This window comes from Pseudorca crassidens, chromosome 9 (genome assembly GCF_039906515.1).
Source record: "Pseudorca crassidens isolate mPseCra1 chromosome 9, mPseCra1.hap1, whole genome shotgun sequence".
Lineage (NCBI taxonomy): Eukaryota > Metazoa > Chordata > Mammalia > Artiodactyla > Delphinidae > Pseudorca > Pseudorca crassidens.
Genome location: NC_090304.1, coordinates 95,407,389 through 95,434,208, shown reverse-complemented (window position 1 = coordinate 95,434,208; position 26,820 = coordinate 95,407,389). Strand labels below are relative to the sequence as shown.

Here is a 26,820-nt window from a genome sequence, read left to right as displayed (position 1 = left end):
AGGGTGGGGCCGGGGTGGTAGCAGGGTGAGTGACAGCTGGCTAGACTAATCAGGATGAACACCATTTACTGAGTAGCTACTCTGTGCCTGGCCCTGAGCTCAATATTCTATGTGTATCAGCTGACAGTAGTCAGGACAACTCCCCAAATATGCATTCTTTTCTCACTTTTACAGATGAGGAGACCTGTTATACTAAGTTATGGGTACACTCAAGGTGACACAGAAAATAGCAGAGAATTCAGACCCAGGGTGGAGCGATGCCAAAGCCATCAATCACATCAGGCTGTGACTGGGAAAGGGCAGTGGACTGGCCTCTTGCAGCCCAGAGACCTAGGAGTGGGTGGGGGAAGGGTGACTGGGAGCCAATCTCAAAATGACCGTGGACAGCCAGAGATGGGCAAAAGTGTTTGGAAGCAGAGGCAAAGGCTTCCCAGTGGGTCTCTAACATCCCACCTCCTGCCTGGCCTGGCCCCTGACCCCACAGCTCTGTGCAAACAGCTCTGGCTCCCGCTGGCCACCCTCTCCTCTCCTGGTTTCTGAAAACCTATAAAACCTTTTCTTCACCTGCTGACCATTGTCTCCATCCCTACCCCTCCTCCTCGGCCTGTGTCTCACTCCAACTTCCCCAGGTTCCCCTTCATTCCAGGCAGACTCTCCCTTGCTCCCATGCTTCTTCCCTTCCTCTCGGCCATCTCTCCTGACCTTCTGTCCCTGCCATATCTCCTCTTCTACTCCACATCCTCTCTCTCCTCTCACTTTGCAAGATCCACTGCTCTCACACTAAAATATTCATAGCGGATGGGACCTGAACACTAGGGGAGCCCTGCCTGGCGCTCTGCACCTTTTTATGCTTCTGGTTTGGTCAGTCTGTCCCAGCGCCCAGTTCAGCGGCAGGACCAGGTCTAGGGTTCCAGGAGGACATCTAGCCATTCAGCTGACTAGGCAGTCCCCCTACAATGAATGATAAACCTTCCCAATGCCTCCGACCCCCAGCCCTCCTGAGCCCCCATCCTCCCATGATGGACAAGCAGTGGGGCATGGTAATCCATGAAACACAGAGGTAAACACAGCTCTGGGGTGCTGGGTAGGGTGGCTGAGACCCTGCCATGGGGCTTCACGCCCTACCCCAAAGTGGCCCAGAATAAAGGGATGCCCAGGACTCACCCCATCTCTGAGCTGCAGTGAGGGAAGCAGACGCCTGCTCCTGCCAGGGGGCACATGCCCCTCTCCAGCTTAGGACTGTCCAGTGAGCACCTCCCTGGTCAGGATGTTTTAGCTCCCTCCTCCCTCTGCCCTCCTCCTCCCAATGAGCTCATCTGTCTGGGGCTCCCCACCCCCCTTTGCCTGAAGGGATGTTTGGAAAGAACCTGGCAGAAAACAGAAAAAGAGGAAGGGAGGGATGGAGGAGGTGCGTGCGCCCAGAGCCCTTAGAGAAAGTGGAGATGGGTGAGGAGAGCTCAGGAAGAGTTCATCGCTGCTCCAGGTCGGATTCGAGGTGGGCTGGGGAGCAGCGGGCGAGGGGGCCAGTACTGGTTCCTTGCTGGGCTGCTGAGCCACGTGCCTGCGGGTTGGTTTGGTGCATGCTGTCCTGTTAACCCCCTCAGCACCTGCCAAACTTCAGTGGATGCTGAGACTGTGGCTGAGGCAAGTGAGCGCTGAGCTGGAGGGCAGGAATGGTGAGTCGGGATGGGCAGGGAACAGACCTAGGTGCATTAGAAGGAGACACCCAAATGCCTGGCCAGGTAGCATCCACCCAGCCCCAACCCCAGAGGCAGAAGGATTTGGGAGCATTCAACTTTAAGTTACTGTATGCAGAGCATCCCGGCTCCTGCAGTTCCACTGTCCTGAGGTTGGGGCCCTGTTGATAACTGGGCTATAAGCTCCTGGTGTCGATCTGAGTGATCTGAGGTCAGAGGGAGAGGGGCTGGGAGGTGGGGGCATTGCGGGGGGATGGATCCCTGCAGAGCTCCCTCTTCTCTGCCTCTCTGAGCCGGGTCAGCGTGGCTGCCGTCCAGCTCCGTTACCTGCAATGCCCCGACAGGAGCCAAGAGGGCTTATGCGGGAGGGGGAGAGGCAGGCAAGGGCAAGGGCAATAGGGGAGCCAGAGGGGGAGGAGGCTCCCTGCCAGGCTCTTATTACTTAGAAGGAACTCCTCCCAAAATAGCTCTGGAGGCCTCACCGGAGCTCTCCCTTCCTCCCCTGCCGGGGTCTTGGCTAGCTTTCTGAGAATTGACAGAGATGGAATCTTCCACCTACCCGCCCTGGTGTAGGTGGAAGGTGGGACCACCCCCAGGGTTGAGTACCTGCCTGGATAAAAGCATCTCCCGGAGGCTGGGAGCCGGAGCTCGGCCCCCATTTCTGCCCGTGTCACTTCCCCACCACACACTGAACCTCATACCTGCGCTGCTTCCTAGCTCCCATCCTGGCCCTGAGGTGGAGGCGGAGGGCAGGAACCCAGAGGCTTGCCTGGTCTCAGAGAGGACTGCTGGACTAACTGCTTCAAAGACCCTGAGCCCTCCCCCGCACACCCACCCCCCTGGAAAAATCTCCTTTCCCCTTAAATCTAGGCCCATCTCCTCCCACCTGAGAACAGCTTCCTGGCAGCTCCTTGGCTCAGGGTCCAGTCCGTCTCTGTATCCCTGAAAACTTGCTCTTCGAGGTATTTCTGAGCCAGGCTGCCCAGGACCTGAGTGTGCAGGACCCCACCACCGCGAAGCCAGCCTGCTGGGCACAGCAGGGGGCTGTGTCCAAACCACCATCCTGTCCTCTAGGGACTTGCAGCCGGAGGCGCAGAAAGGGCCAAAGTGCCCGTCCATCTGATGGATGCACTAGGGTTTTGAGAATTTTTGAGGAAAGTGCTCTCTAAATGTGAAATTCCTCTAGCCGCTAATGCATCTTTCAAGCACTTTTCCTGCCCAGCTGTGGAGCCCTCCTGCTCTCTAGAGGAAAGCTGGGGGTGTGGAGGGAGGGAATCAAATAATGGGGGAAGTTCTAATTCTGACTTTAAGAATCACTTTCTCTGTGACCTTGGGCCACACATTCTACCTCTTTGGGCCTGTTTCTTCATTTGGGAGGCGTGTGGGTTTCCTAAGGACCCTTCTGGCTCTAAGAATTGGTGAGCAGCGAGGCAGCCTAGAAGGTGGAGGGTGCGGAGGAAGCTGGCCTGTTTTTGTGTCCCCAGGGTCTAAAGATATCCAGGGAATGCTGTCCCCTCCCTTCCCCTTTCTCTGGGCAGGGGTCACTTTCCTTCCCTTTGACTCACCTCCTGTCTCAAATCAGCCTCCAGCTCTGAGAAACTTGACCCCTGCTGTAAAAATAAAGTGGGCAGTGTGGATGTCTGGCCCTGTGGATCTAGTGTCTGGAAGCTCCTAGAGAAGGAGGAGGTAAACGTGCAAACTTGGAGACAGGAAGAGTCTTAGCCTTTTTAGGGCCACAGACCTCTTTGAGAATAATGAGAGCTAAAATGTACTGTGGGCTGACCCTATGCCTAGAACTCTGTTAGCACTTTTACGTATGATAATATCTCATCCAGTCTTCATAGGTCCACATCTGATGTTTGTGAGGCCTGGGGCAACTGCACAAATGATAATTACATATATGTCTAAATATAAGTTATGAATCAAGATAACAAAGTGTTAAAACTCATCTATTATCCTCCACCTTTGATGAATTTTCCTCAGTCTTAATTTTAAGGCCAGGCCCAAAAGCCATTCTCTGGTCCACTCTTCCCTGGTCTTGCTGGGACAGGGTCTCTCTCATGCATGCCTGGGAACCCTCCATCTGCATGTCAAGTTCCATCCACTTCCCACCCTCTGTAAACAGCTGCCCTTTGCCCCGGCCTGGGGGTGCACATCCGGCATGGGCAGCTCCTGAGAGGATTGACCCGGGGAAGAGGCCTGCTCGGAATCGGGTCATGTGAACAGGGAATTCCAGGGTCCCGGATGTTCGGAGCATGGTCTAGAAGAGGAGGTGTATAGACTACCCTCCCTTCTATCCCAGGAAACACTTTTCCAGTGAGGAGGCATAGGGCCAGAGGAGGGCCAGAGTGAGGCCCTCCAAACTCAGGAGACCAGGGCTGAGGCCCCTGTTGCCCAGGTCTAAGGGTGGCATTGCTCTTAACAATTGCATGAGGTGAATATCGTCACTTTCACCATATTACAGATGAAGCTGCTGCAGAAGGTTGCATAACTTGCTCAAGGTCATACGACAACATATGCTGGAGCTGGGACTTGATTCCCCAGTGCCTAACTCCAGAGCCCCTATACCACTATCACAGCTATACTGAGCAGCCTCTCCCCTGGAAAAAAAGAGAGACATTCAGCATTTCCAGTACAACCTCAAGGGGTCCATGATCTCTGAAGCCCCCCAGGGACCCCAGGTTAAGAAGATGGGCGGTGCGGGGGCAGTAGCAGAGGTCAGGCCATGAAGTGGGAGCAGGTTTCCAGGTCTGAACCAGTCTCCAGACAGGCAAAGGTTGGAGGGTCAGGACCTCAGACAGGCCCTGTGGTGGCGGGAGGGGGCTGGGATGGCTGGGAAGGGGCTGCTGAGGAGGATAGCAGACATGAGTCACCAAACCACCCCAAGTAGCACTAGTCACTTGTAACTCAAGAGGGTCTGGGAAAAAGCCCTCTGACCTGGCTGCGACCCCCACCAAGCCCGGACATCTGCCCTGGGCTCCTCGACCCCCACCCCAAAAGGGAGGCGAGGCCAAGGGAGTCCTCCAGGATTCTGAAGGACTCAGGACACCCTTGGAGGGGGGTAAAAGGGGAGGGTCTGAGGGGAGTGGCCTAGGTGGGAAAAATGAGAAGTAGGGGTGCCGCGGGAGGGTGAAGCGGGGCTTGGACCCGATCGGTGGTGTCTGGCCGATTCCCTAACTAGGAGCATCATGATTTTCGAGGAGTTCCCTAACTAGGAGCATCATGATTTTCGAGGAGTCCACGAAGCAGTGGGAGAGGATGGTGGGCGGTGACGGGGGTAGTTTACAGTTGGAAGCCGGGTTCCCGGGACCCTGCACAGCGGGGCTTCGCGAGGCTGCACACTCGCGGGTCGGCGGCCGCGGCGGACAAGCCCGCACACGCCCGCCGGCTGCTGCAGTGCTGGCTGCGGGCATCCGAGCGGTCCCTTCGCGGCCCCGGGAGAGGGAGCCGCTACCCTACTCGTGTTCCTCAAAGCAGAACATCACAGCCTTCCAACAGCCGAAAAGCTCCATCTCTACCCCTCCCCAAACTATCCTCCTAATTGGCAGCTCAGCGCACGGGATGATGCGCGCGGCTGAGGGCGGCCCTGCAGTGCGAAGCCGCAGCCGCCCAGCCCGAGCCGGAGCGGAAGCAGGGGTGGTGGTGGTGGGGCCGGTACGGCTGGCTCCCGGGGCTCGGGGACCACGAGGCGGGGGCGCCCGGGGCTCCGCGGCGGCCACCGCCCCTTCTGCGGCTGGAGCGCTTCCAAAGCAGAGGAGCAGCGTCGCTCGCGTCTGCACTAGCTCGGAGGTCCTGCTGCTCCGGGTCCTCCTCCTCGGGCCCCTCCTTCTCCTCCCCTTGCCCTCCGCGGCTGCTCCCGCAGCCGGCTCCTCCTCTCCCTCCCTCCCCCTCTTCGCCCTTTCCGCGCCAACTTTCCCGAGCCCCGGCCGGCGGCGCACAGCTCCCCGGCAGCCTCGGGGCCGACTGCAGACCGAGGGCTGCGAGCGCGGCTGTGACCTGTGTATCCTGTCCCCGCGCCCCTGGTGCGCTCGGCAGAGAACAGCACGATGCCCGGGGCTGGGCACCGAGGCGCAGCCCGGGCGAGATGGCTGGGCACTGGGCTTTTGGGTAAGGCAGCCCCGGCTTGGTTTCTTCTGCCTCTTTCCCCCACCCTTCCCCCACCTTCCCCCAGAGGAGGAGACACTTAAAAGAGCAGCGCCTTGGACGGGGTGGGCTTTGGAGTGCGGCACGGAATGAGCATCGCGGCTACCGCTTCTTGCCGGACGCGGGCTCGGACTGCTGAGCTCCCTGGGGACCGTGCGCCGTCCCCTGCCCCATCCGGCCAGCCAGCCCCGAGATTAGTTCTTTGCTGTCTGTGGTGCCTTCAGCCCCGGGCTTCTAAAGCTGAATCTTGGGGCCCAGAGTTCGGAGGTTTAAGCGTGCTGGGGGAGGGTGTCTTTGCCTTGGGTGTAGGGGATGCCAGGTGGGTTTGCATCCCAACGTGTGCTTGTTCGGATGCTGGTTTCTACCTCTGCCCAGAGCCGTTTGCAACTTGGATGCTTGTTGCCCAGGCAGTAGCGTGCACCAGTTGGGGGTGGGGGAGCTCCCCTTCCTCCTGGTCCTTTTTCTGTTTGACTCCTCTGCTCTCTACTTCCCCCAGTGCCCATTGCCTTCCCTGCAGACTGGATGGGGTTGAAGGGACTTGGAGGACAGTTCAAGCCCCTATTTATTTATTTATTTAGTTATTTTTGGCCCGCGCCTGCTTGCGGGATCTTATTTCCCGGACCAGGGATTGAACCCGCGCCCTCGGCAGAGAAAGTGTGGAGTCGGAGTTGTAACCACTGGACCGCCAGGGAATTCCCCAAGCCCCCTTTTAGGAAGGATCTTATCCCTCTTCTTAGGTAAAGATTCCATGGGGGTGTGGGGGAACCTGTTTAGCCTGCTCCTGGCTCTTCATTTTTGGGATGAGTATGAAGACGGAGGGGGCACATCCAGAGGACACAGAAGGAACAGATTATTATCTATTAGTATGCACGCGATAGTTTCGAGCGTCAAACTCCAACAGATTGGGGGATGATATTTATTAAGGCCAGAATGCCTCACAAATCATAGCTGGATTTCAATGTAAGCCGACTCCATCTCCGGCACCTGCACCGCTTCCTGTTTATATTAGTCACATTTGGCTTCTGGCAGCTCCCCCCTCGCCGGGTCAGGCACACCATGTAGGCATTTGGGCTGTAAACAGGGAGACAGAAGCCTTTAAGGGCGGTCACTGCTGCTTCTGCAAATGTAAACTGTGTGCAGACCCGTCACGTTGGCACCTGGTGGAGGAGGGGGATAGAGGATGTCTTGCACTCAGGAGCCACTGATGTTATTACATCCCCACAGCTGGATCGAAGTCACTGGTGTTCTCTCTTGTAGCTTAGGCACAGATGTGCTGGTTTCACAGTGACCCTAGGAAGTGGGCCTCTGTAGGACTGAGGCTCCTCTTCACGGGCTAGGCACAGGGCCACTCTACACTAGCTGCCCCTCACCCCATCCCTGATCGGCCCGAGTTCCCACTGTGGCCATGGCCGTTTTATCCTCAACTGCGAAGTTGAGGATAAAATGGGTACCAGTCCCTTCCTAAGCATGTAACTGGTAATGTACGTGTCCTACCCACCCCTTCCTGTTCCCTGATTTGCTTAATTACTGTGACCTCTGTGTAATGATCACTTGTGAGGGTGCTATGTTGCCCCACCCTCTTTCCCTTGGTATGTGTTTATTAAGGGCTTGTTTAACGAGAAGGCAATGAAGGAGAGGGTGCTGAGTCCCACTCAGAGGAAGGAAAAGGAAAGGGTAAGTGAGGAGAAGAGGATGGGAAAGGGGGGAAATGGAGAAAGACCCCAGGTTTGAATCTGGAACGGGGGATTTGTTCTTCTTCAGGAGATGCAGGCCTGTGGGGTCTCCCGAGCCCTAATGCCTGCCTTGGCTGGTGGGACCAGCATGCTAGGTAGACCCCAGGTACAGATCCTCCCGCTTTGCCCTGTTGCTGTGGGTGTAGGGCTCTCTGCATAAGCCACGGGCTGGCTGCACCAGTGCACCCGTTCCGTGGCCTGCAGGAGGAGGGATGGGCACTCTGCTTGGACTTGCTTGCAGAGCTGGTTTTGTTGAGCATCCAGTGTTGTCTCAGGGGCATGTTTCTATCCCGGCAAAGCCCCTCAGTGTGGGCCGGAAGGAGGCAGGTTGCCTAGGGTGAGGGAGCTGAAATCTTTCCTCTGTCTCTGGGCCCAGGGGGCTTCCTGGCTCAGCCTTGCCCCCCCCACCACGGCCCCCAGGGCCTGCACCCCAGGAGGGGTCTTGTCCTGCTGACCTCGGCCCACTTTCTGCCTCCCAGCTCTAACTTTGAGCCTGTCTGACTCCCCCGGGGGCCAGAGTGTATCAGCTTCCTTATTAACGTCAGCTGTGATTCCGCCTGCCCTGCCAGGAGAGCCCTGGGAGCTAAACTTAGAGAGGGCACCACGCTGCCCCTCTTTCCTCCCTCCACCCCAAGGTGGGTGTCACTGTCCCCGGATGTGGGAAAAGGTGGCAGAATGTTTCTGCCTTGGCATCTGCCTTGGAAGGTCTGATGGTAGCCCTGAGATCCCTGCTGGTGTATTTAATGATAACATTTGCATGTACCCAACACATTTTTACTTTAAATGGGAGGCCTGAGTCAATCCTTAGACAAAACCGCAGCACCCAGATGATATAGGAGGGGGCCGATCAGTAAACAGCAAAGGAAACGGCTGCTCTGAGAGTGGCTCCATGGTTAGGGTCTTTCAGTGAGCAAAGGCAAGGCTTAGGGGCTTAGGATTGAATTCCACAAGATCATGAGTAGGAGGACTTGTTCATCAATCCCACGATGCCAGAAAGAGGCCCTCAATCTGAAACACACACAAGAAATTCTGAAGAGTTTAGTTTGGGACAAAGCAAAGGAAGTCCTTCTTTATCTAAGGAAATAACCACATGGAAATAATTACCTCCAAGAAGTAATACAAGGTGAAAGTATAAAACAGCATGTGAATGGCCTGGAGATATTGTTGACTGACACTGGTCATTGAGTTGGGGTGCCTTGGTTACATCTAGACCTGTGATGGGGGCCACCTCTGTCTCCCTCCCTTTAAACACTAGCCTCCACCTGCAGAGTGCCCAGGCCAGAGGATGGACTCACTGAAGCCCTTCTTGTGTTTTTTTTTTTTTTTTTTTTTTTGCGGTACGCGGGCCTCTCACTGCTGTGGCCTCTCCCGTTGCGGAGCACAGGCTCCGGATGCGCAGGCTCCGGATGCGCAGGCTCAGCGGCCATGGCTCACGGGCCCAGCCGCTCCGCGGCATGTGGGATCCTCCCGGACTGGGGCACGAACCCACGTCCCCTGCATCGGCAGGCGGACTCTCAACCACTGTGCCACCAGGGAAGCCCCCTTCTCGTGTTTTATAAGCTCATGTTATACCAAGCTCAGAATGTAGGAAAGACAGCCATCCCTGGTTTGGGGCTATGGCACCTCTGACTTTCTCAAGGTCAGCGGGCAGAGTGGGGCCTGCCTTGTGTCTGCTGACCCATCCACCCTGGCTGAAGTACCTCTCGGGGTCCTCTAGTGGATTTATACCTGCCCCTGCTCCCTCCTCTCCCCGCAGCGCAGGCTCACAGGGGAGAAGGTACAAGAGGCAGGCCCCTGGGCTTTCCTGTGCACGAGTCTCCCAGACACAGCTGGCAGGACTTTTGCCTGCTGGGAGGGCGTGCTGTGGAGAAGCCAGGCTTGTTTGACCTCTCTGATGCCTTAACTCGGGCAGGGCTCTGAACTTCTCCGTGGAAACGTCTCTGCCTTTCCTTTGTCCCCTCCGGGCTACGATGGAAATGGCAATGCTTCACTCTGAGAGTCGGGGAGTCCCGATTGTATTAGAGTTAAGTCATCCACATGGGCACACACTAATCAGGCAGAAATGTGCACTGTCATCAGCCAGACCTTAAAGAAATACTTTTCTCCTCTGTTCTGGACTTTTTTTTTTTTTGCTTCTTTTTTTTTTTTGCTTCTATTTAAAGCAGTCAAATAATTTCACTTTTGATGTGTATCTTTGGTGCTCTTGGAGAGCCCATTCTGGCTGAGGTTGGGGAGAGGGATTTGGCCCCTGACTTGCATTCCCCGCCACCTTCCCCAGGATCCCGAACGCTGGAGGCTGGCGGTGTGGTGATCCTTGGAGCACATGCTCAGGCCCCAAGGGAGCACTGTAGCCATCAGGAAGCTGCCTTCTCCCGAGAGCTTCCCTGTCACAGCTCTGTACTCTGTTCCTTGGTTTGCGGGGGCGGTAGGGGGAGAGCAGCAAAGCTGGGGTCTCCGATCAGAATGCCATCTTCTAGGCTGGAGGGTGATCTCATGTCTGTCTCCCATCCCTAGACCTCTGGGGCAGGGGGTTGGGGGAGGGGAGAGAGAAAAAGAAAACCAAGAGTGCTAAGGAGAGCTTGGCCCTGACAGCACTGTTCTCTTGGAGAGGCACCGTCACAAAGGGGTGGACAGCAGAGTGCCGTCGGTACACTGCTTATTCCACTCACCAGTTGTGTGGCCTTGAGCAGGTTAATCTCTCTCAGCCTCTTTTCTTCATTTTGTATATTGGAGATAAAAATAATAACTAACTACCTCATAGGATTATTATGAGGATTAAATGGGACAGTGCGTGTAAAGTGCCTGTCCTATTTTATAATAGGTGCTCAACTCAGATTCACCATTTATTATGTGGCCCTGGGCAAGTGACTTAACGTCTCTGAGCCTCAGTTTCATTGCCTGTGAAATAAGAAAAATGATACCTACCTTTTGGCATTCTAATAAAACTTGGAGTTAACAGGTAGCAATCCTCTTGCACAGTGGTTCTCAAAGTGTCATCCCTGACCACAGCATTCCCTGGGACCTTCTTAGAAATGCAAATTTCCAGGCTCCATTCTACATGCTAGATCAGTAACTCCCCCACAGAGCTAGCTGTAATTGCCCTCCAGGTGATTCTGACGCTCTGTGAATTTGAAAGCCACTGCTCTAGAACAATTCCTGGCACAGAGGAGCTGATCAAAGAATGAAGGCTAATTGAAATGACCTCTCAGCACTAATTGGAACCCAGCAGGTGGGCAAACCCTGCTGCTTAAGGATGTAAGGAAGGACTTTCTTGCTTTGGGGCTTTGGGATGCTAGAAATGTTTCTTTTTTTTTGATCTTAGGTTAAGTCACCTAACCTGTCTATGGTCAGTTGCCGTGTCTGTAATAGGGAGGTATCACAGTACACCACTCATAGCATGGATGTGAAGGTTAAATGTGCCTGGCACATAGTAATTGCTGAGTAAGTATCAGCAGTTGTTGACAGTGGCAGGGGATCCTGGACCCGGGGTGTTATCTCTGAGCTTCGTGGTAAGAGCAGTCCACTTTGCCTTCAGAAGTGAAGTGGACATGAAGAAGCTGAGGGGGGCCCTGAGAGCAGAGTTGGGCTGCCAGCTCTCCTTGGAGCTCCTCTTATTTATTTATTTATTTGGCTTCGTGCAGCATGTGTGATCTTAGCTCCCCACCGCCGGGGAACTCCTCCCCTATTTAAAAAGCATCGCTCATGTGGTACCAGGCATCATTATCTCATGTGGGCAAAACAAGAGGAAGCTGGTTTATGATGTACCACGAGGGAATTAAGTTTGACGAAAGAGGTCCTTCCCTGAGATGAGGATGGGAGAAAGAGCAAGGTTGGTGGCCTTTAAAACAAAGACTGACCCTGGCTGTCTTGGGAACCAGGGCAGTTCTGGGAATTGCCTTTAGAGCTGGGAGCTGACCTGGCCTGGAAGGGTTCTCAAGTGGCTCGGCCACTAAACCCAGTCAGTTCAGCCAAGTTTCCTCCCCTTTTAGGTCTTGGTTGTCCTGTCTTTAAATCAGGCAGTGGCAACTTAGTGTCTGTAACATGGATCAGTCTGGATCCTTTAGCTCTTACACTCTGGGAGCTCTAGGCTGGAGGTCCAAGTAGTTGAGAGAAATTACAGTCTGGGAAGAGATGCCAGGGAAACTTTGGCATAGGAGTTGGTACAGCCAGATGGATGCTCTCAACTGCCCACTAGACCTGGGGTCAGACCCCAGTTCAGATTTCAGCTGCCTCTAGAAGTGGTATGACTTTGGCCAAGGCACAAGGCACTTTGCTCTTCTGAGCCTCATTTCTCCCACCTGTAAAATGTGATTAATAAGCCCCCCTTACAGGTGTGAGGTGAGGGTGATATGAGATTACTCACACATAGCCTTAGCAAGCCTTAGCAAGCATCCGCTTAGCAAGCGGCCCAGGAAAAGGTCATTATTCTTAGGATCACTGGAAAGCTGAGAAGGACTCCCTCTGAGTCCTCACCCAGGGTGACCCTGGGTGCCTGGTTCATCTAGGGGCAAGGAGAGCTACTCTCTGATTCCGACACCCCTCTTCCCCATGACCTTGAGGTACGGTGGACTATCCTCAAGGACTTTGTAGGACAGGAGTTCCAGGTTTCCTTACAAGAACTCATGAGGCAGAACCCGGGGGCCACGAGTGGAAATTCACGATTGCCACCTGCTCAAGCGGTAGGGGTGGTTTTGATGCGAGGGTGTGGGAAAGAAGCAGGGGCGGGGGTGTAGGGCTCGGGGGATGTTCCCAGGACAAGAGGCCGCAGTGGGGCTGCGGGGAGTGGGGGGCAGGATGGGCCACTTCGGGTCACGAGGGGACGGAGTGTGCAGCGCCCTCTCCAGGCACCCCGCTTGCGTGCACCTGGTTGCCCGCAGTCGGCTTCCACAAAGCGTCTTCTGCCCTGACTTTCTCTGTGTTATTGCTTTATCCGTTCGGTTCTCGATGCTGCTGACCGATGCCCAGACGTGCTCTGTTCCACCCCACCCCTCTGGACGCCATCCCGCCCTGTCTCCCTTCTCTTCTCGGGGTCCCGCTCGGTGGTTCAGCAAGGTCCAGCGCGAGGCTCCCCTCTACCTCTCCGCCCCTTGGGGCCGGTGGGAGCCGCCAGGGTCGGTGATGAGTGGCTGCTGCCGTTTTCGTCTTTTTCACCTCACGGGACCCCCTCAGCCTCCCAATACCCCACCCCCAATCCCGGAAACGTAACGGGGATGCCGCGCACAGCCCTCGGGGAAATTCCCAGCGCGAACGGGAGGCGCGGGTCCTGCCCTTGGGGGCGATGCAGGGACAGCATCCGCAGGTTAGGGGGCGAGGACTCGCGGCATGGAGGCAGGGGCCCGGGTTTCCTGGGTTGGGGTGACTCCTGGTGGTCACTTAGAATGCCCCAAGGGCTGCTAACTGGCTCGGAAGTCCATCCAGCTCAGCCCAAGCGGGAGAATGAATCACGGCGGTGGCCCAGGCAGTGTACGTTGAAGTAAAGAGAACCATCTTCCTGATATTGACACCAAGGGTGATAGAGACCTCTCAGCCTGACCAAGCCACTCTACCCTATCCGAGAGGTCCCTTCCAGGCCGCCAGCCTGGAGGTTCCGATGGTTTTTTTTTTTTTTTTTTTTCCCCCGGTACGCGGGCCTCTCACTGCTGTGGCCTCTCCCGTTGTGGAGCACAGGCTCTGGACGCGCAGGCTCAGCGGCCATGGCTCACGGGCCCAGCCGCTCCGCGGCATGTGGGATCCTCCCGGACCGGGGCACGAACCCATGTCCCCTGCACCGGCAGGCGGACTCTCAACCACTGCGCCACCAGGGAAGCCCCCGATGGGGTTTTAAGGGAAGTGGTGCCCCTCACACAGGTCTCTTCCTGGTCCCTGTGTCCCTGTCGCTGGAGGTATCTGTGGGAAAGGCCGCTACCATCTACGCTGTCAACGGCACGGAGATCCTGCTGCCCTGCACCTTCACCAGCTGCTTTGGCTTCCAGAACCTGCGCTTCTGGTGGTCCTACAACAGCAGTGATACATTCAAGATTGTAAGTAGGCGGGGAAAGGACAGGACAGCTCAGATCCTCCTCCCTTCCTTGTCGCCTCACCCCTGGCTCCCATCCCAGGTTCTGGTCATTTCTGGCCTGACCCCACGGTGATGGTCCCCAGGACCTTTCGTCACCTTTTCTCCCAGTATTGTTGTTGGAGCCTGTCTAGAAGGATCTAAGTGGGAAGGATGCTTAGATTGTGTTGCCAGAATTTGAGGTCTGTTGGAATTCTTGGCTAGAGTCCTCTGTCTCGTGTGAAGAAATACCTGAAACTTGGTTAGCTTGTATAAAAATTAATACTTTAATGTAAAAACAGGAGAGACAAGACCTTCGGGAGACTTGGAGAGGGGGAATGAGGAGAGTCCAAATCGGAGGAGGGCTGGGGAACAGGACTTGGAAGGATGGGAGGGCAAGGTGGAGAAGAGAAAGGGCCAGGGCTGTGGCCACGGGTGGGGATGGGGCAGTCAGCAGGTGTTTATTGAGTACTCGCTCTGCAATCTAGTAGGGGACCAGCAGTCACAAGACACCAACTCTGGATGTAATTAGACGCTGAATTCAGAGGGTACCGATGCACAGTGCTGTGGGGTCGATCCACGTCCTGGTGGAGGGTCAGAATCAGACAGATGGGATGTGGCGTCAGCAGAGGCCGGGGGGAGTGATAGAGGGAAACGAGTGTGGTATTTGCAGGATTCGTTACTTAAAAGGCTTTTATGAAGAGAACAGTAAAAGCATGCTACATTCTAGGGAGACCTTAATAACAGAAAGTGGGTTTAGCCTGAAGCCAGTAAACTTCAGGTTAGACAGGCAGAGCTATCGATACTGGAAGGAAACGACTGGGGGAGGGCTCTTCCTGGACCTGGCCAGGGAGATACCCAAGGAGTGGGCTGGAGTGACGTCATGACTCTTGAAAGGACCTTGATTCTTTCTTGGCCACCTCCTGGCTCCCCTCTTCCCCCCCACAGCTCATAGATGGGATCGTGAAGAATGAGAAGTCAGACCCCAAGGTGAAGTTGAAAGATGATGACCGCATCACTCTGGAGGGCTCTGTGAAGGAGAAAATGAACAATATTTCCATTCTGCTGAGGAACCTGGAGTTCAGCGACACGGGCAAATACACCTGCCACGTGAAGAACCCCAAGGAGAATTATCTTCAGCACCAGGCCACCATCTTCCTCCAAGTTGTTGATAAACGTATGCAGTAAGGCCTGGGACAAGGGCAGTAAAGTTGGAAGGACGGGGGTGGGGGTGGGTACCCAATTCAGTGTAATGGTGAAATGGACCACGTTGGTGTTTTCTTTCGCTTTATGCTTTCAAGAGCTACTGGAGTTACATCTGGAAGCTTGAATAACTTAGCTTGAATACTTATTCTGCCCCTGAATAGCTTGTGATATACATTTAGGCCTTCGGAACCTTGTTTTCCTCATCTGTAGAATCTGCATTCGCTTCGGGTTGTTGTGAGAGTTACAGAAGCTACTACACGGAAGTGTTTTGTAAAGTTCTCCGTATGTGCTGATTATTACTGTGGATTCTGTTAGCGACAGCCGATTGGATGCCAGGCATCAAACCAAAGAGTGCTATGAATGATACACAGTGTTCTTTCTCGAGGAATTGACAGGTCAGGGTAGGACAGAAGACAGGTAAACACATAATTGAAACAGGGGCAAAGCATGTAACCGACTGATAAGAATGATCTCTCCCTCTGGAGCCTAAGTCCCAGTTGGTGGGGTTTCATTCTGACACAGGTGAAACAGACAACGAGGAAGCGTGTGATGAGGATGTCACCTGATCCCAGACACTGGCGGTGTTTAGGGAAAGGGCTGGAGGAGTTAGGCTGGGTGGGCATCTACGAGGGGGGAGCCTGGAAGGCTAGGGAGGTGCAGAAGCAGAGAAAAAGGAAGGAAATCTGCTTAAGGATCCTGATCGTTCTGTGTTTCTTGTGTGCCTGGGGGTCCACTGCTCCCTAGATGGTGTGGAATTTCTACAGAGGAGATGCTCATGATTCTGGAATTTTTTATTTTTATTTTTTTAATTAGTTTTTGCGGTACGCGGGCCTCTCACTGCTGTGGCCTCTCCCGTTGTGGAGCACAGGCTCCGGACACGCAGGCTCAGCGGCCATCGTTCACAGGGCCCAGCCACTCCGCGGCATGTGGGATCTTCCCGGACCGGGGCACGAACCCATGTCCCCTGCATCGGCAGGCGGACTCTCAACCACTGCGCCACCAGGGAAGCCCTGGAATTTTTGAAGTTAGGGCCATTAGGCTTCTCAGGTGGATTGGATATGGGGGTTTGTAAAAAAGAGAGGAGTCAAGAATGACTCCAAGGATTTGGGCCAGAGCAATTAGAAGGATGGAGTTTTCTCAGCAGAGATGGGAGAGACTGTGGGTGGAGAAGGTTTGGGAAGTCAGGGGTTCAGTTTTCAGTTGAGGGAACTGAGGCTAGAAGAGTTAAGTGACCAGTTCTAGGTTACCCCCTAGTAAGTGACCATGGAAATCCTGTAGCTGAAATCCAGACTGCCTGGCTCCAGTACCTTCTGATCACATAAGAGATGTCACGGGGAGATTCTCAATTTCTTCTGCATGGGCAGCGGACACCTAGGAAGAGGCAAGTGAAAGTCTCATGTTTGAGGGTCAGGTCAAACCTGGGTGCTGTGGTCCCTGAGTCTGAGTTATTCCAGAACTTGTGTGGGTGTCTGCGGGAGGGCGTATGTGCAGAGTGTCGGGGGAGAGGGCTGTCTTCCCGTTATGCCCTAGCCTGATGGATGCCATATTCTAGCTTCTCCTGCTTCCTGCCTGAGGGGGGCATGTCCCAGTTGCCCAGGTTGGAGGCTCTGGAGCTGCTGGGCTGCCATGGTGACTCCTGTTCCCCTTTTCCACCCCCCTTCTCTCCCTGCTCTGGCCATGAAGTGGAAGAAGTGGACAACACAGTGACACTCATCATCCTGGCTGTTGTGGGCGGGGTCATTGGGTTCCTCATCTTCATCCTGCTGGTTAAGAAGTTCATCGCCTTCATTATCAAGAAGACTCAGGAGAAGAAGTGAGTTGACTCCTGTCCTCCCATCAGCCCACCACCCACTCTCATATTATAGGTGTTCCCAGCATCTTCTCATCCACCGTCATCTACCCCATCTGCCCTTCATCCTTCTGCCTATCTCCTAATCCCATCCTCTCTTCCTAATTCTCTCACTCTCTTCCCTATCCCTGCCACCCTCCTCCCATCTTCCAGCCCCATCCCTAATCTCACTTCCTTTTCCCCATCCTCCCAGTAGGTGTTTGTTAATGCACTGACTTCACTGAGAACATAAATACAACCCACTTGCTCTTCCTCATTCCCCTGTCTTCCTGCCCATCCCGTTAGCCTGTCTCTATTTGTACCACCTAAATCTAAAGTCCTACCAAAGGCTTTAAGATGCCTTTTTTTTTTTTTTTAGATCAGGGAAAATATAAGATTCCATGTACAGAAGCTCTAAAATGGGAAGATCCTTCTAGGGTGATGGGAGTCTCTTATTGTGAAATTCTGAAAATCCTAATGAGGGAGATAAAAACAGTCTGAAAAGGCTGATATGGCCACCTAGGAAGCCCTAGGATAAATTCAGGTATAAATCAGATATCTGTAAGAGGAAGGGGAGGAAAGATGGGGAGGTGCAAAGGGTGCGACCCAGGCCCAGAATTGCTGGAACAGGCAGGCTCCAAAATTGAATGTTGCAAAACCAGAGCAGGCAGAAGGCATTTGAAAGTTGTGTTCTTGGCAAGAAAGATGAGATGAGGCAGGCCTGCCATTGGAGCAGAGAGGGTGAGAGTAACAAGGAGAGGAAGAGAGAAGGGGGAGATGCTCTGTTGGTGTTGGCTTCATTCTGCTCTGTCGAAAGAAAGAATTAGGCTTGAAAGGGCAGAAATTCCACTGGTAAGAAGGGAAGGCAGCTGATGGCAGGGAGGGACTTTAGAGAACGGCGGAGGGGAGGGGGAGCAGGGAGGCACTGGTTGAGATGATGAACTCTTGGGTTGTCCACCTGTATCATGGCCAGAGGCTGGGAGGGTTTTGGAGATCTGAAGAGGGGCCAGGAGCATGGAGCTGGACCAAATTCTGTTTTTAACAATCAGTCTGACTATTGATGGCGAGCAAATTTGGAGAACACATTATTCAGCATATGGTTTAAAAGCACTTAGAAAAGAAAACAGTGATCCTTGGGAGCCGCCACAAGTTCATCCAAAACAAGGCAGGCTAACATTTTCTTGCTAACACACAGCTGGATCAGGACGCTACAGATAGTAATACTTCCTGTCATTCACCGCATGCCTACCGTGTGTTAGGTACTCCAGCAGGCATTTTTAAATAAAATATGTACAATTTTATTTTGAAGTTGAGCAAAGTGAGGTTCAGAGTGGTTTAGTGACTTGACTAAGGCTAATAAGTGATAGAGTTGGGATTTGAATCCTGACTTGTTTGCTTTGAAGCTTCAACCATTGCCACCATACCCTGCTGATTCATGCGGTGGATCTAGAGTTCAGTCAGTCGTTCTTTCATTCGGTGACTCTTTTTGAGGTGCTGTGTGCAAGGTACTGTGCCAGGTGCTGCAGGAAATTCTGGAAGGAATGAGATTCTGTGAAGAAGACATGTACACAAATCATTGTAACATGAGGCAGAGGGATTAGGGCTGGTGTAGAGGTCTGAGAGAATGCCGCAGGGGTTCAGGAGAGGGTGAGATACTAGGGAAGGATTTCTGGCCAAAGAGACATTTGTGATCAGCTTTGCAAGATGGATATGATTTAAGCCCTGGGGAGGGTGAAGAGGAGGGTGTTCCGGGTGGGGAACACTGAGAGCAAAGACAGAGAGTCTGGGAAAGGAGCATGTTCTGGGGAACAAAGCATTTATTGTTGTTGTTGAGAGAGTTGGGGGGTGTGATAGGGAGGAAGGGGAGGAAAAACCTGCGAAGGGGGTTGGGACAGACTCTTGAGGACCTGGGAGTCCAGGCTGAGACTGGCTTTCCTCTGACTGCAGGGGAGCTGGGGAGGGCTTGCAGGGCCTGACTCCATCAGAGGACCCGGAAGAAAGGGTGTGGCCTTGGTGGGCACAGGGACTGGGTGAGGAGGTGGGAGACAAGCCACGGGGAAGCCTGAGGAGGTTCTCTGAGCAGCAAGGAAAGCCTGCATAACAGCAGAGATGTGGCTTCTTCCCGAGAAGAAGGGAGGTGTGGGGCAGCATCTCATGATCAGTTCTGGGCTTTCACATGTGGGTGCATTTCCCTCTGCATGGAGTGTCTCCTCCCTCTTTTCCTGCTGATCTTTCTTGGTCTCAGCTTAAAGGACACTTCCAAAGAGGCTTCCCTGACCCTAGAAGGAGCCTTCCTAGGTTGAGTCCCTCCCTGCTATGCCCCCCATCCTATCATTTACCACATTGTATTGCAATTACTTGTGTAATAGCATGTCCCCTGGAAGACTGCAAGTGTTTGGAGAGCAGGCACCATGTCAGTTGGACACCCTTCTAGCCTGATACGGTGCCTGGTAGCCAGTAGGGTCTTAGTAAAGAAATATGGATCGTTAGGTGGATAGGAATTGGCCAGGTTGACTATACCTTAGGTATTGAGATAGATAGATAGATAGGTAGATGATAGATAGACCCATCTGAATAGAGGTCTTTAGTGGTATGTCACAGGGCTCTGTTTGTTCATTGTTATTATTAAGACTTGAACTACACTAGGAGTGATATAAGAAACCTAGCAACTATATTGGATGGAGAACAAAATTGAGATCTAGGAGGATCTTTTTTTTTTTTTTGATTGAAATGTAGTTGATTTACAATGTTGTGTTAGTTTCTGGTGTATAGCAAAGTGATTCGGTTGTACATACATACATATATATTCTTTTTCAGATTCTTTTCTATTATGGTTTATTACAAGATATTGAATATAGTTCCCTGTGCTATACAGTAGGACCTTGTGGTTTATCTATTTTATATATCGTAGTTTGTATCTGCTAATCTCAAACTCCTAATTTATCTCTCCCCCTTTGGTAACCGTAAGTTTTTTTTTCTATGCCTGTGAGTCTGTTTCTGTTTCGTAGATAAGTTCACTTGTATCATATTTTAGATTCCACATATAAGTGATATCATATGGTATTTGTCTTTCTCTGTCTGACTTACTTCACTTAGTGTGATCATCTCTAGGTCCATCCATGTTGCTGCAAATGGCATTATTTCATTCTTTTTTATGGCTGAGTAATATTCCATTGTATACATGTACCACATCTTCTTTATCCATTCATCTGTGGATGGACACTTAGGTTGCTTCCATGTCTTGGCTATTGTAAATAGTGCTGCTGTGAACATTGGGGTGCATGTGTCTTTTCGAATTAGAGTTTTCTCCAGATATGTGCCCAGGAGTGGGATTGCTGGATCATATGGCAACTCTATTTTTAGTTTTAAAAAACTAAACCTACGTACTGTTTTCCATAGTGACTGCACCAATTTACATTCCCACCAGCAGTGTAGGAGGGTTCCATTTTCTGGATCTAGGAGGATCTTAAGAGGCTGGAGCTATGGACTAAATCTTGCAAGATGAAATTGATGAGGACAAAATGTTAAGTCCTTCCTGAAGGCCTCAAACCCAGGTATAGAAGCCCAGGGTGAGGCTAAGATGTAGTTTAGCGACAACAGCAGTGAAAAAGACTTGGAGGTTTTCATGAGCTGAAAGGTGGGAGTGAGGTAGCAGTCAGGTCTTCCCTGGAGAGCCCTGTGCAGCCTGGGCACTGCTGTTGGGGGGCGTTATACTCAAACTGGAGCATGTCCAGCACAGGGTGGCCAGGGTGTTGATGCTCCTGGGGGGTGTCTTCCGCCTTCTTCCATCTCTCCATCTCCATCTCTCCTTCCTACTGCCCTGTCCCACCACCCCCTGTTCACATCTGCTGTGCCCCTTCCATCTCGTTCTTCTACCTCTGGTCACAGTGAGCTTCAGGAGGAAGGGCCTGCGGGGCCCTGGGTGAGGAGCGCTTTGCCCTTGGCATACTGCCCACTGGCCTGTACCCTTGGGTTGGCACAGCCGGACAATTGCCCCTCAGCACTGATCCCTAGGAACAGCGCCTGGTACCCTTGCCTTCTGCCACGTTGAGATGACTGGGTGATGCTAGCCTTACTGAGACCTTCCTGTGGGTCAGGCACTGTTCCAAGGGCTCACTGACTCCTCCCAGCAACCCCATGAAGAAGGGACCATCGTTATACCCATTCTATAGATGAGGATATGGAGGAAGAGAGGTCAGGCAACCTGGCCTCTGGCTACCATAGCTCTACAGAAGGCCAGGGAGAGGGTCCAGCACTGGCCCAGGGCACCATGGCTCCTCCTCTACCATTTACCCATCACTTGGGTTCCTCCTCTCACCAGCACCCCCCTCTCTCCTCTCTCCTCTCAGGAAGGAGTGCCTCGTGAGTTCGTCAGGGAACGATAATACAGAGAATGGGTTACCTGGCTCCAAGGCGGAAGAGAAAGCACCAAAAAAAGTGTGAGCCCTGCTCGGGGCCAAGCAGCCGCCGGGAGCCTCGCTTTCTAACGATGAAACTGATGCCTGAGCCGTGTCCGTGAACCCACGTGCCTGAGACATCTGCTGCTTGGCTCAAACTGTAGTCTTTCCGGGCGGGGAGAAACTGGGGTCCTGTCTAGCCTGCCCCACCCCCTTCCCCCCCAGGGCTCCCCAGGGACAAGGGCTGGCCAAGGGAGGGGCCCTGTGGAAGGTTCAGGAAAGGAAAGGAGGGGCTGGAGCGGTGTGGAGGGCCGGTCCCCCGACACCTGGGTAGATGGTCTCCTTCAGTGTCCCCACCCTGGACAGGGAATGCCTTGGTTTTCCTCTAGATGTCTCTTTGTGAGAGACTTGGGGGGGTTGGGGAGGGCTGCCCCAGTAGCTGGACCCTGAGTAGGGAGGACTAACCCTTCTATGGTGGGAGTGGCCAGAGGACTCTGTACGGGATCCGAGGGTGGGAGGCTGCTGGAGGGTCCTACAGTGAGAGGCTTTGATGGATTCCTGCTGCCCCACGTCCTTCTAGTGAGGAACTCCCCTTTCCCCCCACCCCCGGGTGCCTGCCTGCCTGTCTTGGTTCTGCCCCCACCCCCAGACCCCAAGCTGCTCAGTCTCTGAACCCTCCCATCTAGGGCTGCCACCCTGGTCTTGGGGGGTCCTAGCCCACCTAGTCTGCTCCTCTGATCTCTGGGCCCTGAGGGCTCATGCAGGGTCCCTCAGGCCTTCCCAGAGCACCGGGGCGCCACCTACACCTTTCCTAGTATTTCTCCTTGGGGGATCAGGGCTGCAGAGGTGGGCCTCTTGGCCACGGAACGCTCACCCCAGCCCTGCCAGCGCTGGCTGGCCCTGCTCCTCGGCATGGCAGGACCATGGCCACTGCTGGGAGCTCGCCGCCAGCTCCGCGCTGCTCCTCTTCCCCTGAAGCAGCAGGTGGCGCCATCTTGCTTGAGGAGCTGCTCCTGTGCTCCTCCAGCTTCTCCCTGCCCAGGGCTGTTCATCTCCATCCCTGCGTCAAGGCTGGCCTTCACCTCGGGGACCCTGTTGCTTTGGATGAGAGGGCCCTTGGGTTTTCTGTCTGCTTCCTGCTCAGCCGTGCCCCGCTCTCACCCCAGGGTTGGGGAGGTGCAGGGAGAGAGTGCCCAGGGTTTTCCTTTGCTTTTCCACGCACTGGTTTGCACACCCCTTGCGTGTGGGGCTAGACTGTGCCTTAGCTCCTGAGTCCTGGCTCATGCGCTCCCTCCCCGCTTCAGCCCCTAGGGAACAGCCAGCTCTGGTGGGCCCTGGTGAGGGTCCCGCTGCCCTCACCCAGGGTCAGGCAGGGGACCAGGGAGCTGGAGTTGTGTCGTTAATAGCCCGCTGGCCAGCCACTGAGTGTTGGAGGCGTCTGCCAAGTGCTCCCGTGGGCCCCTTACAGGCCATGTCGTGGTATTGTCCCTGTGGGGTTGGGGAAGTGAGGGGAGCCGGGGCTGTGATCATGGAGGAATCCGCCATCTGCTCCCACCCCCTCGCTCTCTTGTTGAATTCCTGACACTCTGTCCTCTGGGCCCCTGGGAGGGATGAGAGGGGAGTAGCCCCCTTTTCCAAAGTGTGTGGGGACTGCCTGAGGACCCTCCCTGCCAAAAAGCAGCGGCGAGCGTCCCCAAGGGTGCAGGTTTGGGGAGGGGGAACAGGAGTGCCTGCAGGGCAGCCACGGCTGTGACCTGTGACCCTTGCCCGGCCTGAGGGGCTTGCAGGGTCCCACTGAGATCTGCCTCTGTCCCTTGCGGCCTCCTCCACCCATCCTGGGCTCAGGTTCAGATTTTCCCGGCTTTGGGAGCAGACAGACAAGAGCCACCAGTCATTCGGGAAACTTCGTAGGCTGCCTTCACGCAAAAGTGCTTGCTTCTCCTTTCCCAGCGTTAGCATTTGGAAGGGCAGAGTGTCTTGTGCTCCTGTTACTCCCTTGAGAGGAAGCCAAGGCGTACAGAGTGGGGGAGAGGAAGAGCATCATAGGCGGGTCATGCACGTTCTCTGGGCTCAGCTTTCCCTATCTATAAAATGGGTGTAATAATACCTACCTCACAGGACTGTTGTGAGGCTTGGCAGGTTTTGGTTTAAAAATCTTTTTTGGCTTCAACAGGGATCTAGCAGTCCAGGTGTCATAATTGGAGGGACGGTTCCAAGTCTGTCCTGTCCTCATCTCTGTGTCCCATCCCCATAGTTCACACACACACACGCACACGTACACACACTCTCTCTCTTCTCTGTCTCTCTCTTCCCACCCCTCCCCCTTGGAATTATTTTAGTCTTTGTAATGTTAGAACCCTGGCTCTGATGCTTAAAGTTTCCTGTGCATGGCTTTTGTTTGGTGGTTTTCAGTAGAGGTGGTTGGGACTGTAGCGGGGACGCTTTTGGCTGCCCAATGCCTGAGGGCTCTACTGGCATTTAGTGAAGGTGGGGGCTGAGGATGCTAAACTTAGTCCCCACCACAAACACTGTCCTGCGCCAAGGCCGGGATTATAGCCATGGAGAAACCCTGGCATGAATTTGCCGTAGAAGATGTGTGGGCAAAGCCATCTTCCCAGGCAGACCCTCAGCAAGTGCAGGTCTCCAGGGGCTGGTGAGGGTGTTTTCAGGGCCTGTGGGCTAGAGAGAGCCGTTCACAAAGTTGAACTTGGGAGCTCTGGACACACGCAGCTATGCTGACAGTAAGGTCAGGAGACCGTAGACGAAGCGTTTCCCAGCTCCCCGTCCTTGACCCCGCATAGGACCTGAGCATTCCAGGCCTTGGGATTCTCCCGGTGCAGGAATTGAGCAGAAGGCAGCCAGAAGGAACCTGGGGTGCTGGAGAGGTCTGGGAGAGGGGCCGGTAGAGCTCAGGGAGGGGGTGAGAGCGAGCTCCTGAGATGGGGGCAGCTGAGGGTGTGCCTGGGTGGCGTGCGTGTGTGGAAATGCATGGCTGTGGGGTGGGTGGGCCATGCATGGACGTCGGGGTGTATGGAGGTGTGTGTAAAGGCTGAGTGTGCCTGAGATGGGGGAGGTTCTGCACGTTTCGGGAGCCATCTTCCCTGGCCAGAGCTATATCCGTTGGGGCATCTGGAGGCTGAGAAAGGATAGGAGACAGAGGGGGAGATCAGCCGTGCTCCTGGGCTCCGTAACGCCGTGACTCTGTCTCATTGTCACAGACAGATGCCATCAGAGTGCTGGGGGGAGGGAGTGCCAGGAGGGGGCTCTTCTCTGGGGAAAATCCTACAGCTTCACTTTACTTTGTCCCAGGTGGGAGTCCTTACCCTCCCACCCGATACACAGTGCTTTTGACTATCTTATGCATGGTTTATTCCTCTGCCTTGGATGACAATACTCATAGTCAATTTCCTATGTAACTATAGATCCAAACAATGCAGCACAAACGGGCCTTGGGGGGCCTCAGATCTGCAGGTGCCTCCTGGGAGGCGCAGATGTGCACACACCCAGCACTGACTTGTGTTCAAGCACAGAATGAATGTGATCAGACTGTCTTGCCTTGACAACATGTTTTGCATTGTAGAGTTTTATCTAGCTTTGCCTTGGATGAAATAAAAATTATATTTAATAGAAACGGGTTGGGGTTTCTATTTCTGGCTGACTGGAATTTGGGGCCCAGTTTTATTACTTGCCAGCCAAGCCTCAGTCTCCTTGTGTCTGAAACGTTCCCTGCCTTGGTGAGATAACAGATGTAAAAAGTCTAAGGATGCCCGGCATATTCACAGGCATTCAGGTCGTATTAGTGCTGATAGTACTTCTTCTCTGGAGAAGCTGCAAAGATGGCCCTCTAATACTGGAATCATTGCCAGGGCCCTCCCTGTACCGATGACCTTGGCAATGATTCTGGTACCACTAAATATCATCACACCCCCTTCCCCAGGCCCTTCCACCCCAGATTAACATTTATATCCAGGTGAAATCTTTTCAAATGTACAACGTAAACCTTAAAGAGGAAAAGCGCAAAACAATTTACTGACTGGCATATGTGGGCACACTGAGCCCTGCTTGTCTGGTCCCTCCAGGTTGCTGTTTTAGGGGACAAGCTATCTGGGGGCGGTGAGGGAGGGAGGAAGCTTAGGCTTATATCCCAGGAATGACTCTACCCATGCACATTTCATATTGTCCATCTTAAACCACTTGAACATAGATTAACCAAGCGCTCATGCCTTCTTTCCAGCTGCTGGGCACAAGGCCAGGCTGGGAAAGAATTGGGACTATGTATGCATGTGTGTGTGTGTGTGTGTGTGTGTGGGTGTGGGTGTGGGTGAGTGTGTGCTTGTATTCATGGATTTTATCATACCACACTTTCTCACCATACCATATCCTTGTCTTCAATGGATTCCCCTAAGACTGCATCTCAAAGGGTTTCAAACACTAAGTCCTCAAAGGTCTTGTTAAAAGACTCTTCTTCCTCGGTCACAGGCCCCAGCAACGCAGAAGTCCGTGAGGTCCTCAGTTTCAGCTGGTGTCCCTGACAGCACTCTTTTCTGAGCTCTCAGCTAAAGAACCTGCTCTGTGCTCTCACCCTGAATGGACTCACCTGGATCCCCACGCCACTACTCACCTGTCTTCAGGTACAGCTTGTGGCCTGGGACCTCCTGCCACCTTCTCATCAGCTACAGACCTGTTGGATATTGAAGTTTCCTGGTCCATGTCTGAGTTTATAACACTCTTGGAATGCTGTTCATTGAACGTGCCGTTCTCCATGCAAGGATCAGTCCCAAGGCCTGGGTAGGTTCCCATCATTGCTGTTTCATCCCTACTTCCTCTCCCCATTCAACTGTCATCATGATGGATAGATAAACAATTGTGTCAAAGCCAAATTAGGAACTGGGACTGTCCTGGGCAAACCTGGACATACGGTCACCGGTTAAGGCCATACTGACTCAACTAGGACAAAAATACACATAAATTATGTGTTCTTATTTGAGCTGGTAGCAGGCACAGAGACCAGATGGACTATTCTGAACTAGATGCTCTGCTAGATGCTGGTATTACTAAAATGGGCTAAATATTGACCACACTCTCAGGGAGCTTATAGTCTCCTGTGATTGAAATAGAAAACTTTTAACACGATGCAAGTTTGCTTCTCACTTGTGGGTCTCCTGTCCAGGCTGCTTTCCACGTGTCACTTGGAGGCGTTGCATCTTACTTTGTGGCTCTGCCCTCCTCTGGGTCCTTGGAGCCTTTTTCATGCAGGTGGTGGATGAGAAAGGTGAGAATGAAGATGGTGTGTTGGAAGGTTTATGGGCCAGGCCTGGAAGAGGACCACGTCATGCTGCCCACATGCTCCTCCACAGGCAGGCTGGGAAATGTAGTTGCTGGGTGCCCAAGAGAAAGTAAAATGTGTTTTGGGGAACACAGAGCAGCCTGTGAGATGACAGGGGTTCAGGTAGCTGCAAGAGGTTCAGCTGCGGCTGCAGCCCCGATGGTGTGGTGGGGACTGGAGATGGGGGGAGCAGGGCAGCAGCAGGCAGCGTAGGCAAGGCCCCGATCCTGCGGGGTTTCCAGGCCATGCCAGAAGGTTCACGTTGTATTTTGTAGGCCATGGGGAGCCACTGGAAGATTTTAGCGGGGGAGAGGCAGGACAGAGTTCGAGAGGGCAAGACAGGAGACAGTGAGCGTTGTGCTGCCGATTTGATTGCCCAGGCAAGAGATGGTGGCAGAAAAGGGATGGAGAGCAGTGCAAAGCTTGCGATAATCAGGGGAGTAGAATATACAGAGC

General features: G+C 53.7%; 1 protein-coding gene across 2 annotated transcripts; it reads left to right on the top strand.

Annotated features, from left to right (window-relative positions):
- The first annotated feature begins 1,552 nt into the window (after positions 1–1,552).
- On the top strand, positions 1,553–24,669 carry SCN4B (sodium voltage-gated channel beta subunit 4). 2 transcript variants are annotated; one of them, XM_067751177.1, is made up of 5 exons: positions 1,553–1,676; positions 13,421–13,593; positions 14,556–14,784; positions 16,497–16,626; positions 20,991–24,669. In XM_067751177.1, exons 1-5 carry the CDS (start codon positions 1,625–1,627, stop codon positions 21,082–21,084), a joined length of 678 nt encoding a protein of 225 aa, XP_067607278.1. In that variant the 5' UTR covers positions 1,553–1,624; the 3' UTR covers positions 21,085–24,669. The 2 variants fall into 2 exon arrangements, with proteins under 2 accessions (XP_067607278.1, XP_067607277.1); XM_067751176.1 differs by lacking the exon at positions 1,553–1,676 and adding an exon at positions 5,405–5,804.
- Positions 24,670–26,820: the final 2,151 nt, after the last annotated feature.